General features: G+C 42.6%; 1 protein-coding gene across 3 annotated transcripts; it reads left to right on the forward strand.

The window, feature by feature from the left end:
- The first annotated feature begins 825 nt into the window (after window positions 1-825).
- LOC306943255 (ATP-sensitive inward rectifier potassium channel 10-like) lies at window positions 826-17,187 on the forward strand. Of its 3 annotated transcripts, none has more exons than XM_079529482.1 (9): window positions 826-898; window positions 2,012-2,131; window positions 4,098-4,369; window positions 5,136-5,236; window positions 9,743-10,088; window positions 11,864-12,075; window positions 12,502-12,633; window positions 13,774-13,951; window positions 16,134-17,187. In XM_079529482.1, exons 5-9 carry the CDS (start codon window positions 9,743-9,745, stop codon window positions 16,547-16,549), a joined length of 1,284 nt encoding a protein of 427 aa, XP_079385608.1. In that variant the 5' UTR covers window positions 826-898; window positions 2,012-2,131; window positions 4,098-4,369; window positions 5,136-5,236; the 3' UTR covers window positions 16,550-17,187. The 3 variants fall into 3 exon arrangements, with proteins under 3 accessions (XP_079385608.1, XP_079385609.1, XP_079385610.1); XM_079529484.1 differs by having other exon boundaries at window positions 833-898; window positions 9,775-10,088; XM_079529483.1 differs by lacking the exon at window positions 5,136-5,236.
- Window positions 17,188-20,420: the final 3,233 nt, after the last annotated feature.

Raw genomic sequence — 20,420 nt, forward strand, 5'->3', positions numbered from 1 at the left:
GGTTCATAATCAGTTGAAAACCACTGCTGTAGTTTATTTACTGTTAAACCAATGTTGCACATTAAACTAATAAACTATAATGTTTTCACTCTGATTTTCATTTACTACTAGCCTATTATTAGGCTACTATTGTTGATATGCCTACTTGGAAGCTTAAACATCTGGATTCTGGATACCTTGGCTTGTCTGTGGAGTCAAGTTTAGATAAACTGCTCTCCAGTGGACTGGCACTGCCCACACACACACACACACACACACACACGCACGCACGCACGCACGCACACACACACACACACACACACACACACACACACACACACACACACACACACACACACACACACACACACACACACACACACACACACACACACACACACAGTATCTGTCGCCATCTAGTGACTGAAGTGTTACATGTATTTTAGTAGAAAAGCAAACGTCACAAAAAATGACTATAATGATGATACCGTACGTTTATTGGAAAGTAAATGAATGCAATACACTGATTTATTGATATGTGACAATGCTGATTTAATTGATCAATCTCTCATTCCCTGGCCGCATACTATTCCGTTCTCAGCTTGAGACATCAGACATTACTGTCAGGCCTCATCATGGTGACATTCAAAGTGAATCACCCTCTACAGTCTACACTCTACACAGTATAGGCTACGTGTATTTTCTGTTGTGGTGTGTGCTGTTTTGCCTCTACACTTGTCCTTTCCCGTCAGTAGTGTGATTGAGGGTGATGAGTGGTGTCAGTGTGAGTGGCCACTGATTGTGTGAGAGTGTGTGCTGAACCAGGTGATTGGCTCCTGTGGTTATGGACTGGACTATAAAGCTGCCAGACTCACTCGACTAAACCGAAACCATTCCTCCTGTCCTTACCAGCCAGCGTGTATGTATGTGCTGTTGTGTTAGGCTCAGTAGCCATATTGTAAAGAAATTGGGCCTATTCCTTATTTTCTTACTTCCTTCACAGGTGTTACCAACGATACTAATGAAGGCTTGATTCTGGACTGGACAATCAGAGTAGGGGTGCTGACATTGTGCATGTTGGCTCACTGGAAACGCTACACCATGGGTCTCAAAAGTTAGGTCCAGAGACTCATGGTTTCTTGAGGTGGTTCCAAATGGCACCTTTGTGGGTGGGTAACTTTGTGGACCCTTACGGGTCCATTTGGTTCCATTTCTACACTCAGAGTGGATCCTTGAAATGAAGAAGTTTGAGCCACTGTGCTACACTAATTAGGACAGAGCCTTTCATTGCTAAGACCTGTGAAGGAAGATGCCCAATTTCTTTCCAATATGGTTGCTGTGCATAGACCCTATTACAATGGGTTAAAGTTTTGGATAATAATGTAATGTAGGGAGATGGGTGACATCTTTTTGTTACTAGTTTATCCCATTTTTATCGTATATAAGCTATATACGAGACATATGTCATATATCCATATGCACATATATGGCATGTATGCAGCATATATTCTGTTACTATATACTTGCCATATATTGGCAGATATGTTCATATATTTAATATATTACCATAGCACCACCATTAGCCTTTTTATGTCACACACCCCCCAGAGGGCGCTTTGCGCACCACAGGGGGTGCACGCACCACAGTTTGGGAACCCCTGGACTAATAGAATACGGGTTGGGAAGTATGAAGAGAGCAATCTGGGAAAATGTAATTGTATGAAGAGTAAACCCGCACACTCATCTGCTCAAATGTAATTTAATGTTAACGTTTCACGAATCAAACGTCATTAACACACAAAACAAAAAATCGGATCTAAAATCGGATCTACAAGGTCACATGTTGCATCACTTGGAGATCTGCTATTTTCACTGGTTTGAGTCCCGGAGAGTCATCAAAGTTCTCATTTGGGTCAAGCTAAAAAGTTTGGAAACAACTGCTGTATATAAATTAGATGAATGCAGACGAACCCCTCTGTGCTTTGAACTCCCTTTGACTAACCCTGTGTCAACATATTCTCACATCATCCAGGATACCACACAGAGGAAGGAAGGGATTCTGCACGGAGCTTAAAAGAAAACCGAAAAGAAAAGCAAATAAAAGAGCAGAGGGGAGAGAGGAGGGGGGTTTCTGAGGATGAATAAAACGGAGGTAAAGCCACCATCACCGTTGCTGTGAGCCAAGCGCAGTGACTAACCATTACACACACACACACACACACACACACGCCTCCTTTTCATCCCTTCTCTCTAATATCCGATTTAGCCTAATAATTGTGTCTGATGTCGTCACATGCTCAGCGGGGTCGGTGTGTTTAGCAGTGGATCAGTCAAAAGGTTTGTTTCATTAGCACCCATGTTAGTTTGCTTATACCATATTAACATAATTTGGGATTAAGGCTATTAATCAAAACGAATAGCCAGCCAGACACCCAATAAATCACTCACTGTGACTCTCTCCTGGGAAGAATCATTAAACTAGGCAACGATCACCAAAGCACAGGAATGTGCAAGTACAAAAATGAAAGTCACACAAAATGTTGAAGACAGAACTTTGTCAAATTAACTGGGCATTTTTGTTTTACAGGCACACTTGGTAGAGGTGTTATTAGACTACAATAGGACCACAAATCTGGTGTAAAGGCAGACAGTGATATAAAAATAGATTGTACACATACCGTACGTACTGTACATAGATTGATGAAATCATTTTTGTTTTCCAAAGGTAGATCAGTCAATTTCCACATCATAGAAGATCTCCTGATAACAAAAAGGAAACCCAACATAACCTACAGGAATATGCTGTGTTCTACAATTAGTATTGCACAGGATTCTGCAAGGAAATGTATTTGAATGACTTGAAGGTAACACATGATATACATATATATATGTATGTATGTGTATATAATACACATTCAAACATTTTATAGAGAAAAGGAGAAAAAAGGATCCCGCACACTGTCTTCACTTATATAATTCGATTTATCGGTCGTTCAGACCTTCATGTTCAGGCCTGATGAAGACCGAAATGTTGCTCAATAAATCTAATTCTGTAAGTGAAGACAGTGTGCGGGATCCTTTTTCTCTACTTCTCCATTTCCAGTTATCCGACGCACCTGTCCACTGTAGGTGTGCAGAAGGACCTTTTTCTTCTAAAAAGCAATCATTTTATAAACATCATCTCTCCAAATGTAGTCTAGATGGAGGACCTCACAGTGAAAGAGAACTGATGTGATGTTCACAGCTGAATGGATTGGGTTGTTAGTCAAGGATGTCCTGATGGGCCCTTTGGTTATGGTGCATAATATATATTGTCCTTTCATCAACCTCATTTTGAAAAGGAAAGTGTTCTTGAGTGTTGCACTGGACAGATTCGAGCAGTGGTCCCTGTCGACCCCCCTCCACCTCTCGCTTTCTCAGTGAAATCATGCTTTGTCACCCTCCCATGAGCCAGAACAGGGGCTGTATTCACCTCACGGACGCCCCTCTACGTTTGAGCCTAAACGGGACACTCTGTACGGACGGGACACTCTTGGCCGCTGTTAACAGAACACACAATAGTTGTGAATAGGGAGCACCATGGGTACCCCAGAATAAGCGTGCATCTAGTGCTGTGTTTGTGGTGTGTGTGTGTGTGTGTGTGTGTGTGTGTGTGTGTGCGTGTGCGTGTGCGTGTGTGTGTGTGTGTGTGTGTGTGTGTGTGTGTGTGTGTGTGTGTGTGTGTGTGTGTGTGTGTGTGTGTGTGTGTGTGTGTGCGTGTGCGCGTGTGTGTGGTGGGGCGTCTTTTTGCATGTGTGGCCCCCTGTGCATGAATGCATTTGTGCTGTATGTCAAGCTGGCATACAATTATGTCTTGTCTGTTACATAAGGATACAAGTTTGTTATTTCTTCTTTGTGTGTGTGTGTGTGTGTGTGTGTGTGTGTGTGTGTGTGTGTGGGGGGGGGGGGGGGTCTATTCTTAAAAGAAGCTGTTCAATATTTCAGAGATAACTCTTTCTAATGTTGACTCTACCCTGGGAGGAGTGATCATTACAGTAATTGCAGCGACTGTGCGCACGGCACGAGCAGAATGGCAGTGAGGGGCCTCCTCTTATAGCCAACTCTTGTCCTTCCTCCAGGGAGACTTTGCCAGCAGCAGTGTGGGCTTCGGGTTAAAACCGGGAGCCCAAGCAATGACAGTCCCCACAATTCTCCCCAGCGGTGCATCAGTGATGATGATGATGAGGAACGCAAGCGTTTGAACTTTGAAGCTAATCACAATTTTGAGCATGGGTATATGGTGACCATGCCATGTGCATGCCACAATCGCCTCATTCTTATGAGAGGTAATTGAAGACCCAGCTTTCTAGCCATTCCTGCACGAGGCACTGTTTACAAACCCAGCTGAAAGGTAAGCAACGGTTTTTCCTTTTCAGCAATTAATGTCACATTGTATACAGTATATGTGTGCATCATGCAATTAATGTCACATTGTAGCCTGTAATTGTAATATATGTGCATGTCTGTAGTTTCCGCAATTTCTTAAGAAGTCTAATATAATTCAGTGGCTACTGGCTAGAGGAAACAATCTTTAACAGGTGTATTGTATTTCAGCTAAGACTAAGAGTGGCCACTGTAATCTGTCTATTATATGTAATGTCATATGGTCTGTTATTGGCTTTTTGATGTGGAATGAATGAGACTATATGAGGAAATCACAACATAACATAACATTTAATATATTAGGTAGGTAGGTACAGGTATAGGTATATTATTCAGGCCAGAGGGGAAATGTAAGTGTTACAGCAGCTCTCATAAACAGGCAAGAAAAAGAGACATCAATAAAAATAACAAAATTATAATAAGAATAATCTAAAATAGGCATCTAAGACCAAACACTACTAAGAGTCCAGTGTGAATTCGGCATCCCCCATCATAATCAGTCTGATCAAGCCAACCAGCAGAGGAGTTACCATATGGCAGGTAGAAAAGATCTCCTCTATATATTTTCTTTCTTTCATTTTTTTCCTCTTAATACAACTATTAAGCTTCTGATGTTTTAGAATTTGCAACCAAGAAATTCATCACTTTAGACCAAGTATGAGATAGACTGTATGTTTCACTTCAACAGTAACAACAACTTAAATCCTTGTCTGCAATTTATGTAAACTTCACAGAAACTATATGGGGAACTCAAATATATGAGCAGCATTCACTGATATTCAGCATGCACCTGGAGAGCAGCTGAGTTTGCAGCCGGTAGAATTCACCGTCAAAGGTACGTACGTAGCTTATGGCGGAATGACATTTGTGAACCAAATCACTGTCACTAATAGTATTTTTAAGTAAGTATAATATACAGTAAGCAGTTCATAATATGAGTCAGATGGGGGCAGCAATGGTCAGCTTTAAACTCCTGTGTGTAATGTGTGAACTCCTGTGTAATCTAGGAGTTCCAGTATCTGTGAACTGTGAAGCTCAGTTGAGTAGATGTGGGTTAGGGTTACTAGTCACTAGATCTATGTTACATAACCCCAGTTACAAGAAAGGCAGTGGTGAAAGTGATCAAATCCGTAATGGAACGGCAAAGCTGTGTTAAACCAGACTTTAACCAATACAAAACCATAACTAGACACGATAGACAAAAATACAACCTATTGGAAAGACAAAAACTGAAATGAAAACGTCAAAAAGCAAACCCAAACAAACTCTTAAAAAATAAGAGAAAGACCCTACAAGAAAATCACACGTAAAACAGACTAAAAAATACAAACCTCTTACTCTTACCCTGTATCACTCCAGCATCTGCATTTTCCCCTTGAAACACCATCATTCTTTTACTGCAGGGAACATTAGCCAAAAATAGCAGACGTACAAGCTCACATTGCTCATAGATTTGGTGTCGAGGGAAAGAAGCAGTCCAAGTACAGGTCCGTTTTAATAGTTGAAGATTTAAGTGGTTAACTATTGTTAAGAGGCACTTAACATACAGTGCCATACATTGTTGTTGTTGAAGTACATAAAGTCTATAAGTTAATATGATCAGGAATCATGTGATCACATAGAGTGACAAGAGTTTTTAGTGTGTGCAAGGGACATATAATGATAATAGTTATTGCTCGTAACTTGTTACATTTGTGAGAGGGATAGTCAATGATTTACGGGAATTGGAGGGAGAGATATGAGAATGCAATCACACTTGTGCATGCACGCACGCACGCACGCACGCACGCACGCACGCACACACGCACGCACACACACACACACACAGAGATGGCACAGGGCGAGCGCGAGAGGGACACAGATTGAGAAAGTGAGTGAGGGAGCGAGGGAGAGAGTGAGAGTAGGACTCACCAATATGTCCGTCAGACTTAGTCTTGTCCGTGGCAAACTTTTGATTTTTTGATTTACACACCATTATAATGTTCTTATTTTGATCATAACACCCACTTACTGAATGTCAAGTCTCCAGGTTTTCTTAATCCATTTAGAATATGAATGATACTGATTTACTGGCCTATTTTTAACCACACTATGGCACATTAGGAGTCCACTAGTACTAGTTGTTCTCAAATGTTTTATTCACAAAGACCCCGTTAACTCTGATTCCATTTGAACACTCTCATAGTTACAGACCTGTTATGGTCATTCAGGGCTATCTATTTATGTGGTTCTGGTAATATATTGTCCACTAATTTTGTATGTCCATGGCAAAAATGGAATGTTGACAAAAATGTCCACCACAAGCCAACATGGCGATGACCCCTGAGTGAGAGCAAGAGAGAGAGAGAGAGAGAGAGAGAGAGAGAGAGAGAGAGAGAGAGAGAGAGAGAGAGAGCTGGTGGGGGATTACTCCACACTAGAATGCTAATGAGGATCTTTTGTCACAGATCTCTCTCTTTCTTCGTCTTTCAATCATCTCTCTCTCTCTCTCTCTCTCTCTCTCTCTCTCTCTCTCTCTCTCTCTCTCTCTCTCTCTCTCTCTCTCTCTTCTCTCTCACTCACTCACTCACTCACTCACTCACTCACTCACTCACTCACTCACTCACTCACTCACTCACTCACTCACTCACTCACACACACACACACACACACACACACACACACACACACACACACACACACACACACACACACACACACACACACACACATATTCACACAGAATCACGTTATCTCTCACTCATTCACGTGCGCAGGTGCATGCACGCGCACACACACACACACACACACACACACACACACACACACACACACACACACACACACACACACACACACCACACACACACACGTACATGTATGTACACACCATCACACACTCACACACGGACAGAGTTGGTTTTGTCAATGGTGTCTTTTGTTTCTTTCATCTCGGCCCCCAAACAAAGCATTCCTATGTACAGAGAGAGAGAGAGTGAGAGAGAAAGAGAGACAGAGTGAAATGGATAGAGAGAAAGAGAGAGTGAGGAGAAAGAGAGAGAGAGAGAGAGAGAGAGAGAGAGAGAGAGAGAGAGAGAGAGATCTGGATAACAACACTCCTTTGTAGTTTGTAAAGACGAGTAAAAGTTTTGATTTCGGTGACCGGGTCCGCCTCAGTGTCACCGTATCACAGGAGCCATAACTTGATGTGTTGCCATGGAGATGGAATACATCCTGTTGGAGAGGTCAGTCGTCTTTTGTATCCTCTTGTATTGTTTAATGTGGGACAGAGCTTGCGTGCTGTGAGAGCGTGACGTATGGCCGAGAACATATGGATGTGTGTGTGTGTGTGTGTGTGTGTGTGTGTGTGTGTGTGTGTGTGTGTGTGTGTGTGTGTGTGTGTGTGTGTGTGTGTGTGTGTGTGTGTGTGTGTGTGTGTGTGCGTGTGCGTGTGTGTTTTCAGGATGTACAGCATGTGTGTGAGTGTGATTATTGGGTGAGAGGGAACGCACCGAGGGAAAGCCAGAGTTTCAATGCTGTCATTGTACGGTAATTGTGAGATGTCCAAGGGGGCCCAACCTTGCATAGCGGCACAAGTGGGATTAAATCAAGGTTAATTACTTACATAAGCCTTGATCAGTGTTTCTATTTATTGTTTTGTATTTTGCACTTCAATTGTGTACTGTGTGTGTGACTGTGTGTGTGTGTGTGTGTGTGTGTGTGTGTGTGTGTGTGGGTGTGTGTGTGGGTGTGTGTGTGTGTGTATGGGGGGGGGGGGGGGAGAATAATCTTTTAATGAGCCGGTGTTTATATCGTAAGCATGAGAGCAAGCCATTCAGAGGAAAATGCAGGGCGTGAAACAACACAACATTCAGCAGGGGAAACAGACAGAAACTCTGTAAAGAAATATAAGAGTATAAGAGTGAGAAACAGAAGGCAGGAACAGGGCACCTCTCTCCAGATAGCCAAGCGTTGGCCCTCTTCCTAGCAAACTCTTACCACCGTCTCCTGTTTCCAGTCAGAAGTTCACTCTTTGTCCACTAAAGGCCTCGATGGTTGCAATCCACACAGTAATGTCTTTTCTTTACTTCATCTAGATAAACCGGCTAGTTTTGGGACGGAGATTTCTCCCTTAATTGACTCGTTCAAGTTTCGGCCTTTCTCCGGACTCCTAAATGAGGCCCTGTGTCAATTGTTTGTCAGGACAATGTACATCTTCCCTGTAATGTTGCACCTCTATCTCTCCCCTCGCCTTTCTCTTATCTCCGCCTTTACGGCTCATCCTCTTCTCTCTCCTTCTCACTCTGCCGTACTCACCTGGCCTACGTGCTTTGATGGACGTAAGTGAGAGTGTCACGTGTTATTGTACCTTTGTGTGGTTTGGTGGTACTCAATGCTAAAGTGCTGTGTGAGCTAATATTTTGTAATTTGACCTTGTTTTGTGTGTGTGTGTGTGTGTGTGTGTGTGTGTGTGTGTGTGTGTGTGTGTGTGTGTGTGTGTGTGCACGCGTGTGCGCGTGTGCATGTGCGTTTGTGCATGTGTGTGTGTGTGTGTGTGTGTGTGCGTGTGCGCGCGTGCTTGCATTGTCCAAAGGAAAACAAATCTCCTTTTGACACTGCAATTTCACTTGGTGTGATTAAAAGATTGTACCGGTGTCAATGCATGTCATTGTCTACTCACATCTGCAGACATAGCCTACAGTACAGCCAACGTAACATAGTCCATTTATTTCCATTAATGTTTTAGTTTTTGTGATTGTTTGCATTCATACAAAGTCAGGAAACACACACAAGAAATGGTGCTGTAAAAACGTGTGTTTACTATCTCAAGAAAGTTTCCATTCTTTGCAAGTTGATTTTCATATCATACTGAAATGAATGACCTCCATTGGCCATTGACATCCATGCCCATGGTATGCTTTGGAATACCAGCAGTAATGTCTGTGCAACTGTGAGTTGTAGTGAATGGGCTAAACATGTCACACTACCGGTATGATGCTTAAATACTGTTGTCTTCTACAATTATGATTTGAAGCTTAACATTTTGTTGCTGTCGGGTGGAAATGTCAAATATCCCAAACTGTTACTAAGTTTTCAGGATTCAAAATCAAATCTTGTAGATTTGCTATTTTTGCTACTTTTGTGTGACACTGTATGACAAAGTAGGGTGTTAAGGTATTAATGTATTGATATACAAGGTTCTTCCCGACAGCAATGATTTCTATTTTAGCTGGATATATATTTTACAACATAATTAACTTACAGCGGTTTGAAGTGATATTAATAATGCTAGCTGGTTAACAATACAAATATGTAGACTATACTGTATAACTAACATCTCACTACCTTTGTGCCGTCACAGATGACATCTGCCACACCCCCTTCCTCTCGTAGCTCCTCCTCCCAGAAGGTGTGCCATTCCCAGACACAGACGGACGTTTTGAAGCCCCTGCTGGGAGGGGGCGCATCTGGCGGCGGCGGGACCCTGAGGAAGAGGAGGCGTGTCCTGTCCAAGGATGGGCGGAGCAACGTGCGCATCGAGCACATCAGCGGCCGGACCGGGCTGTACATGCGTGACCTGTGGACGACCTTCTTGGACATGCAGTGGCGTTACAAGTTCTTCCTGTTCACCCTCACCTTCACAGGAACCTGGTTCCTGTTCGGGATGCTCTGGTACCTGGTCGCGCTGGTCCACGGAGACCTGTTGGGTGAGCGACAGAGGATACAGGAGATTTCGTCATACTTTTTTCTTTCATTTCATTTTCTCCCAATTCTGCCGTTCTTGGCAATTCCCCCCAATCTCCCAAAAGTCAAAACCCAAGTGTTTATAGTCCCCGTCACTGTGTAAACCACTTCTTCTCATTCGACAGTGAGAGGTTTCACAGGGACGGGGTAAAAGAGGAGGAACACACTATCCCTCTCAGTTGTCCCAACCTGTAGACGTTTCTAGTGCAGTTTAATAGTGGAGAGACCTTCTGCTTCAATAGACATGTACATAGGGCATACATACATTAGGATACATGGCTTGTCGCTGCCCATATGGCGGCGGTGTTGAAGCATCGCTCCAATGAACATCAGCGGCCAATGAGGTACAGTATCTATATCTATGCTACAGAATAGATCACTTTGGCTACATCAGCAGTTCACAGTGGGGCTCAGCAATGCTCAGCTGTAGGCCTAGATGGCGCACAAGAGTAGTATAGGAGTAGTGAAGCATAGTTCAGTTGATGTGGGGGAGAGAGAGAGAGAGAGAGAGAGAGAGAGAGAGAGGGAGAGACTGCTTCACAGACATTAATAATTTATGAATGATGCCACACACAACAGTCGGGCGGCTGTGGCTCAGGAGGTAGAGCAGGTCGTCCAATGATCCATGGGTCGGCGGTTCGAAGTGTCCTTGGGCAAGACACTGAACCCCAAATTGCTCCCGATGTGCTGGTTGGTACCTTGCATGGCTTCCGCCGCCATCAGTGTATGAATGTGTGTGTGAATGGGTGAATGTAATGCACAATCTATGTAAAGCGCCTTGGATAAAGGCGCTATATAAATGCACCATTTACCAGTCAGGAGAAGGTGAAGGGTGACAGAGAGGGACTTGGTGATTTTGACATCCACTGTTATTTAAAGGTGATTTATTAGCATTATTATTTATTTACTAGCATTATTAGTAGTTGTGGATGGATGTGAGTTGTTCACTTGCATAGAAATCTTGTGGGACTACACATTGGCATTGGAATTCGCATAGATTGACTAGAAAAATGAACAGTTCACAAAAAGAAAATAAGTGATGTTAGGGTTAGATGGTGTGTTATTATGCTGCACATTATTTACTCATTACAATAATATTGCTATCTGCTTTCTATAACTACAGTATATCATGTATTCAGTCAGACAAACAGTGTAGTCTAAACTAACAAAATAAATAAGTGTGGGTGGGTGTGAAATGAGTCTTGTTCTATGTGGTATAACTGAAGGAAGTGATGCTGTGGTGAGGGGGAAAATACTTTTGACTATTGACTAATACCTACCTATACGCACGCACGCACGCACGCACGCACGCACGCACGCACGCACGCACGCACGCACGCACGCACGCACGCACGCACGCACGCACGCACGCACGCACGCACGCACACACACACACACACACACACACACAGAATACATAAAAAAATTCTGCACTTTATTATAGCGTTGACATGACTTCACTGCTGGCAAAGTTGGCAAACATTGTGTTAATGTTCTGGGACTAGGAATGAATAAGGGCTGGTTTGTTGTGTTTTCAATGTATGCATATTCATGGAAAGTGCATCTGGACTATTTAGAGTTCTGAACACAATACCAGTTTGTCCAATCTTGCAAGGTGGCCTGGCTGATCCGATCACAATGCGAGGGCAATATGGCTTCTATTGCACATGTATGTCAGTTAATGGAGGTGAGGACAATTGACGTGACAAGTTATAACTTAACCCTGCTGTCCTCCCAGAGTTCGACCCTCCTTCCAACCACACACCATGCGTGATGCAGATGCAGACCCTGACAGGGGCCTTCCTGTTCTCCCTGGAGACCCAGACCACCATCGGCTACGGCTTCCGCTGCATCACGGAGGAGTGTCCCGCTGCCATCATCTTGCTCATCATCCAGCTCGTCATCACCATGCTGTTGGAGATCTTCATCACTGGGACCTTCTTGGCCAAGGTGTGCAGAGGCAATCCTGCTGTGGTGTGACACCCAATAAATGTATCCCATCTGTTAAGTGTAATTCAGTGGTATACTATATGGTTCCTGGAGTGCTGCTGGTATTCTACAGGTGTTCTGTATTCAACTCATATCCAAGCTCATATTTAGTCTGAAATGCCTCTTTATTTGTTATTTGGTTTGGCAGAATGTCTGCCACTCTTAGGATTTAATCATAAAAACCATCAGAACCCAGTCCACACATAAAATTATGTTGGACTAATCTTCATTTTTATATTAAGCAAAAGTTTATAGTGTTTATAGTGTTTATAGGGTCACATTTATATTTTATGGTCAACATGAGTTGTCTGGTTGTTTGAATAATTTCTATTTTATTTTATTTTATTTTATTGTTTTGCCCCTGACTGACTGTATTTACTCGGCTAGGTCGCTCGTCCAAAGAAGCGAGGTGAGACGGTGAAGTTCAGCCAGCATGCTGTGGTGTCCACACAGGAGGGACGTCCCTGCCTCATGATCAGAGTGGCTAATATGCGCAAGAGCCTGTTGCTAGGATGTCAGGTAATGACTGCTTTGCGCGCGCACGCACACGTGTGTGCGTGCTGTGCGTGTGTGTGAGAAGTCTGATGACCTTATGTCCTGTAACTGCTGGACCAAAAGCGTGTGCATTATTTGTGCATTTGAATGTATGTTCTGTTTGTTTGTAATCTCAGTTCCCGGACATTCTCGCATAAAAAAGGGAGGGGCTTTCACGTACATGGTGTCTCAGGAGTCACATAGACTGTCTGAGTCGGAACATGACCTTAGATGTAACCATTTTTTATCATCCTTTTTGTCTCACGTTTTGTCACCTTTTCAGCAATCTACGCTCTTGTAAGGGCCTAGTGTAGTTGAAGGTGTATTTACTTCTCTGACCACAAACCGTTCACATCCTGTTCTGCAGAAACAGGATGTAGTGAAGACTACAGGAAAGAGACAGAGGCATGCACAGCATGCATTTAGTGTAAGACTTGTAGTGCCGCACATGCTCAGATGCCCTCTAGGCCGCACACAGAAGCCTGTGAACATAGACATTCCGTGCATAGATGTGCCATTTTCAACACATTCACAGTGAATGGAGAGTTGCCAGTGTTAACAATTACAAACCATCTAGGTATAGCTGAAGAAAATACTTCAATACCAAAATAAAATTTCTACCTGGAATTTCTCAGTAATTTGGAATAAATGTGCATGTTCTGATAATATTTTGTGACTGTAGCAATTCTAGCACTATCTGTGACTACTACAGAGTTTTTAATTATGAGGAAGAAAAAATGTGCATGATATGGTGCTGATGGTGACAGTAGATGATGATTATCTGCCTAACAATCTGTTGTCGTTGCTGAGGAAGTTGTGAATGCGGTTGTAGTAGGCTATAACACTTTAACACGGTAATGTAGCAGGAAGATTTCTTTTCTTATTGAATACTTTATTAGTCAGAAATGTAAACAGAGCAGAGCTTTGGAGGCACATTGCCATAGCAACCAATGACATTTATGTTTGGTCATAGACGTAAATAGTATAGTCAGTGGAGCCTGTAGTGGTCTTGTTCTGATTCACATTGCAAAAGGGTGCGGGAACTTCCGGGAAGTAAGCTACATTAATAACTTATTACTATTTGTAGCCTAGAAAAGAATGAACCGCTAACTCTGTACCCTCCAGGTGACAGGGAAGCTGCTCCAGTCATCCCTGACCAAGGAAGGGGAGACGGTGCGTCTGGATCAGAGGAACGTGCCCTTCCAGGTGGACACGTCAAGTGACAGCCCCTTCCTCATTCTGCCCCTCACCTTCTACCACATCATTGATGACAGCAGTCCCCTACGAGCCTGGGCTGCTAAGGGTAAGGGTGGATGGTGGTTGGGATATGGAGGCATGGGTCCTCAACTCTCCCATCCTTACTTAAATTATTTGTCTTTAACCCCACGAGCGACAGGGCTCTAAAGATGGCAATGTCTGTCAGTCAGTCAGTCAGTCAGTCAGTCAGTCAGTCAGTCAGTCAGTCAGTCAGTCAGTCAGTCAGTCAGTCAGTCAGTCAGTCAGTCAGTCAGTTTGGCTGGATGGTCCATCCAATACCTTTCCCTGAGGCTAGCGCAACCCATAGACCACAATTTCCAACTGCAACTCCAACTCAATATCTAATGGGCCTATATGCAATGCTATCAGTATCACATATATATTTTTAGCACTAGGGGTGCATGTATACCATTCCAAAAATGAGAATTATTCCTCCCACATGGTACCGGTTGTGGCCCAAATTATTTTGCCAGCCATAGAGGTGCTTTGCATGTAATGTAATTGTATGTAATTAATGTTAACCCATTCAATCCGGGAAAGTGCCATTTTAGACTTTAACATGTGTTTTTCAGATAACTGTTTGCATTTGTAGAATGCGTTACTTACACACTTACATTATTGTGATATATTTATTTCCTTAGAATCTATGTATCATGTAATCATGGTATTACATATTTAGGTTATTTCAGAGGAAACCTTTGCTTAAGTATAGTCACTGTTGTCACTGCCAGTAATAGAGAACATCTATAGTCAGAGTCATGACCACCGTTTTTCAAAAAGAGAGGGTCAATAATAAGAGAGAATCATCAGTTTGAAGTAGAATGCTTCGGTTCTATGTAAAGGTATAGGCTAAATTTGAAATGTGTGTTTTTGGCATGGGGTTGTAAAGGGATTGATAACACACACAACTACCACTGCTGCAATATTATCACATGCTTTCTAGCACTAGGGGTGTAACCTTCCCAACATTCACTATGACAACTATTCCTCCTATAGATGGTAAATTTGGGGTCCTGGCTAACCTGCATGATATTTGATTTGTCCCACTTTCTGTAGGTCCAAATAATTTTGAATGTATGGATTAGCGATTCTGCAAGCCATATGTGTGAAAAAAGCACCTGTTTTAAAGGTGATATTCATGTATGTATTGGTAAAGTAAAAGTTATTCTATGCACATACTTACATTTTGTTTATTGAATTAACATATTTCCTTAGAATCTGTATGTAAACATGCATTAAATATTTAGGTTATTTACAGTGGAAACCTTTGAGTACATGATACATCTTGAAAACAGTACATCTTGTGTAATAATTAGTTACTATGTTGTAATAGACCCTAACCCACACACCAATGATTCGCAACTCATCTGTTGCAAATGCAATACTTGCAACTACTTGCAAGTTGCAACCATTTCCCCAAAGACACCGGTCTGCAACTGGTCATCCAGACGGCTGCAATTTCTTGTAACATGTTTGCAAGTTGGAGTGGACTGGCTTCATCATCTTTCATGAAAACAGAAGTACATCTTGTGTAATGTGTAGTTAATATATGTTGCCACTACCAGTAATAGATGACATTTCTAGAGTTGCTAATTTTAACAACTTTTCTGAAAAACACCACTTGACAAAAAGCAGGCATGCCGAGACAGTACTGAGGCCTTGAGGCTAGTGAGACAAACGAGCACAAGACAGTGGCCAGACAAGCCAGTACCCGCACCGAGCAGTTGATGGCTTTGCATGTTGAAAAGCATACCTCAATAGGGTATAGGACACTTGCACAGCAGCCATTATGGAAAGAACTATACTTCCGGGCCCCTTCTGTACTTACTTCACAGGTGTTACCGATTGATACTCCAGTTCCATTTATAGTGTACATTGGTTCTCAAACGTTTTAATTTCAAGGACCCCAGAACTCTGATAGTGTACACTCTCAGAGTTCTGGGGGTAAGTCTCAGAGTTACACACCCGCACAGGTCCATTTGGAACCCACTCAAGGACACTTTGAGACCCACTGGTGTAGCGGAATGTTTCCAATGAGCCAATAGCACATTAGCAGCACCCTGACTCTGTTACTACAGGGAAGGGGCCCAAGTTAATTCCAAAATGGCTGCAGTGCGTAGTGTATATTGACTTTCCTTCCTTTCATTTCTCTCTCTGTTTTTCCTTGCCCTCTGTCCATACCCCCCCCCCCCCCCCCCCCCCCCCCCCCCTCCTCCTGTCTATCCCAGGTGGCGGGTGGTCAGACCCAGAGCTGGCCGACTTTGAGCTGCTGGTGATCCTGAGCGCCACGGTGGAGCCCACCTCCGCCTCCGTCCAGGTGCGCACCTCCTACCTGCCCGACGAGATCCTCTGGGGCTACGAGTTCCCGCCTGTCGTCTCCCTCTCGCTGTCGGGCAAGTACGTGGCTGACTTCGCCTTCTTTGACAAGGTGGTCAAGACCAGGACGACACCTGTTTTCATAGCATCCACTGGCGGCACTGCCCAGCAGCACGGCGGGTACCAGCAGGGTAACGGCAGTGGGGTGACGCCCGACAGCGGAGACCCAGAGAAGATCCGCCTGGAGCAGAGCTACCGGGAGACCGGTGAGGAGCGTGGCCGTGTCAGAGACAGCAACCCACTCAGTGTGCGCATCAGCAATGTGTGAAGGAGCTCATACTGTACATTTATGTTTTATAGTTTTTACCTTACTTTGTCTGTATTTTGTGCTCGGGAATAACCCCCACAGTGTGCATTCCGAGGTCAGTTCACATGGCATCATTATGAGGAAGACATGAAGTATGTAACACGTGGAGGAGGACCACAATTTCCCCCCAGTCACGTGGTATTTCTGCATTTCCTTTTTCCTCTGTTTCTGCTTGTTATCTTGTTGTCATATTCTCTCTCTCTGTCACTCAGACACAAATGTAATATTGAGATTAATGTGTATGGTACAACAAGCCAGTGCACTGTAATGTCTTAACTAAAGCACTTTTGAGAAACTGTCTAACACAGCACTGAATGGAATGTAGACAAATTTGGATGGAATGTATTGTATTCAAGGTGCTATGAGTATTTCCTGATGCTAGTGTCAGTAAGCATTGTTTTCTGTATGCAAAGTATGTTTTCAAACATAGAAAAGTAGCACTTTATGTACATTACGTACTTTTGTACCTGAGAAAGTAGTAGAATTTTAACTGGGATTAGTATGTGAATATAATGCTTTCTAACGCTACTAAAAGCACTTTAGCACATTTAACTTTTATGAAAATCCTTAAACACTGAATAACACTGACTTCCCCAAATTATGCTCCTTGCAGAACAAGAAATCTTGTCCCAATCAATCGCTGCAAAAGCTTTAAGCAAATCACTTGATACAAGCAAGATATTGTTTATGGATAATCACAAAGAGCCACAGTAAGTACGTAATCGATGCTTGTGGATGCTGGTGTAGGCATATGGTTATCATGTGTTAAACCTACATCAATGAGACCCTTGGTAGCATTCTCACTTCCGGATGCACTCATGTTCATTAACTGCAGAAGTTTCTACCGTTCCAAAAATAACTTTAGAAAATTGCTCGCTTCTCAGCCAATCGGAAGGAGCACAAATGGTCTTGTAAACAGCTGGATGGGAGACACACAAACGTTTAGTATTGCAATACAGTATGTCATTCAGAATATAGAATTATCTGATTCTGAAGTACTCCTGCATGATGTAAGACACATCAGTAAGGAAGATGGTGGCTACGACAATATGAAACTTGGTTCCATTTATTGTTAATTTCTTAAAATGCGGAAGTGAAAACCTTCTCTACTTCCTGCCTGTTTAGAGTTTAGAGTTTTATTAGGACCCCCATTAGCTGGTGCATAGCAGCAGCAACAATGATGCCTGTACTGTTTGTAAGGATTATGTAACTAACAAACCACATAGTCTATACTAAATAAGGCCAGTCCACACCAACAATGAGTCACGACACAACAAGTTGAAAAATGCAACCAGTTACTACAACTACAATTTTGAAACCAAATCCCAAAAACGGCACCTCTGCAATTTCTCTCTGCAACGTATTGCAACAATGGTGTTGCATCAGCAGCAAATCATCCTTGGTGGACTGGTGTCCCTTTTTTATTATGGAAGATACTTAATGCTTGTACTGAATTTGTGCAATGGTTGAATTGGAGGACTGAGACAATTTTGCATTTTAAGACCATGATTATGATACGGAGTAAAAGATGAGTGATGTTGTATAATGTACATCATAATTTTGTTAGGTTATTATACATTTTGATGGTGAATGAGCAAGTAAGGTTGATGATCAGGATTATGTGGACATGGATATGATTTAGAAATGTAATAGTTTCTTCACTTAAACCCTATTAATGATTATCTACTCTAATAATTTGTAGTGGGTGTTCAGCTTTTGAATAAATTATGCATAGGAGGCAGAGCTCCGTCTACAGACGGATATCCGTAAAGAATAATTATCTTTGAATATTTGTATTTATCATTTCTTACCGCAAATGGCTGTGATCTGGTGAATAGCGATCTGTCTTTAAAAACAATGATATCGGTCGGTGACGTTGTGCTATTGACATATAGGCTATAGCAGGAAATTGTTAGCCACAAGCATAGAAACCCTTTATGTCTATGGCCACGCAAGCAGCTTCCTGTCCGTTTCCCACGCGTGATTTGGGAACCTAGAACCTACAGGAGTGTTTTGTAAAGCCCGCCCCAGCGGAGCGGCTGGCAAACCCCACCCCTGTGGAATCCAATCCGCACCACTGACCGTTTCCATTGGCTGAATCACGCCTGCTTCAAAAGGTTGGCTTGCTGAATGTTAATGGCAGTCAGACCAGCTGTGATATAATAATAATAATTAAAAACGAAAGTTACTTACTAGACTTAGGCCTACTAATGAAATTGTCCTCAGACACTTTTCAGCAAGTTTGCACGTATGCAATGGTACTAGTTAATTGTATCTGTCTCATGCTCGATAAGTAGAGTAGCAGTGCCAAGCAACATCTCCAGGTGCGCCCAAAAAGTTACACCCCTGATTATGAACATATAACTAAACAGATTAAGCAGGCCCTGGCGGCTGGCGTAGCCTTCTGGGCACCTATGGCTGAAAATCCCGATTCTTGTTTCCATCCAACGACGACGACAACAACTTTGCTGCCGATGCGTGTCAGTGGTGTCACCCCCATCCCATTTCCTGTCAGACTACTAATCTATCAATAAAGGCAAAAAGCCCCCCCTCAAAAATATCTTGTTGCGGTTTGGATTGCAGGGACAGGGTTTGCAAGCCGCTTCATTGTATAGGACCAGTCCTGTAGGTTTCCAAACCACACGTCGTAGTCATTGCAGTCGAGTCAAAACCAGAGTATATAAGGTCAATTTTCATGTCTCATTTTGGGATACAGAGATGATAGCAGTGTACAACAATTGTATATTAACACCACAACTTTTTGAAATATGGTGATATTTTGCACTATTTAGTGAATGAATAAGTCGAGCAAGTAGGCTACAATCAGCAACTGGTGACTGAACACACTACACATTCCAACGATTAAAAACATATTGACGTGATGCTGATAGTTGACTCTTCCCCCAAAAAAAAGGTGCCCAGATTTTCCCGAGGGCCCACCTTTCCTGTATTCCTCACAAAAGCAATGAAGGAATGCACAGATCAGCATTCATTATTAAAGTAAACTCGTGCCTGTCACAGACATGCGCAGAGCAAGATCAGTCAGGAAACCTCAGTGCAGTCGCTGCCGGCCGTTATTGGGCCGCCTCAGCATCACGCTCTCATTCACATGATTCACTCAGCCAATCACACACTCACTCCATCTTCATACCGGCTATTTAAACTGGAAGGGTTTGCACTCCTCCTCCTGCTTGCTTGCTTGCTGCTGCTGATTCTGCTGCGCTGCTGTATAAAACCTGCTGCTCACCCTCATCCACCTGCAGCTACCACCTGTCGTTTTGGATCTACTGTTTAGGTACGGGGGATTCGGAGTCCCTATGGTCAGGACTGATGCGCTTGATCTGAGAACCTAAAAAGCAGATCCAATACATCGTCAAACCATAATGAATATATTACTCATTTGATATTCAATAAATATATATTCCATCCATTCTTGAGTTGTCCTGACTGAACTTCAAGTTGTAATAATTATGTATTCATTTAGATTTGTTCCAGAAACAGTGCATGAACAGTCTGGTAAAAGTGAAGGAGTACCTTATGTTCAACCATTAGATATTTAATCAATCAATCGATCAATCGATCAATCAATCAATCAATCAATCAATCAATCAATTAATCTTATGCAATTAATTAATCATTTGGAATTTGGAAACTGCTGTAGTTCATATTGCGACTTTTTATATATATTTTTTCTTTTGATTCATTTCTCAGCCATAATAAAATCATGGCCAGAATTAAAAAGAATATTTTTGAAAATAATGAATAGTCATTAGTGGACACCAGTAAAAAAAAAGAAAAGAAAAGAAGCTTGTGACATTTATTTTTTGGTCAC

This window comes from Electrona antarctica (genome assembly GCF_951216825.1).
Source record: "Electrona antarctica genome assembly, chromosome: 19".
Lineage (NCBI taxonomy): Eukaryota > Metazoa > Chordata > Actinopteri > Myctophiformes > Myctophidae > Electrona > Electrona antarctica.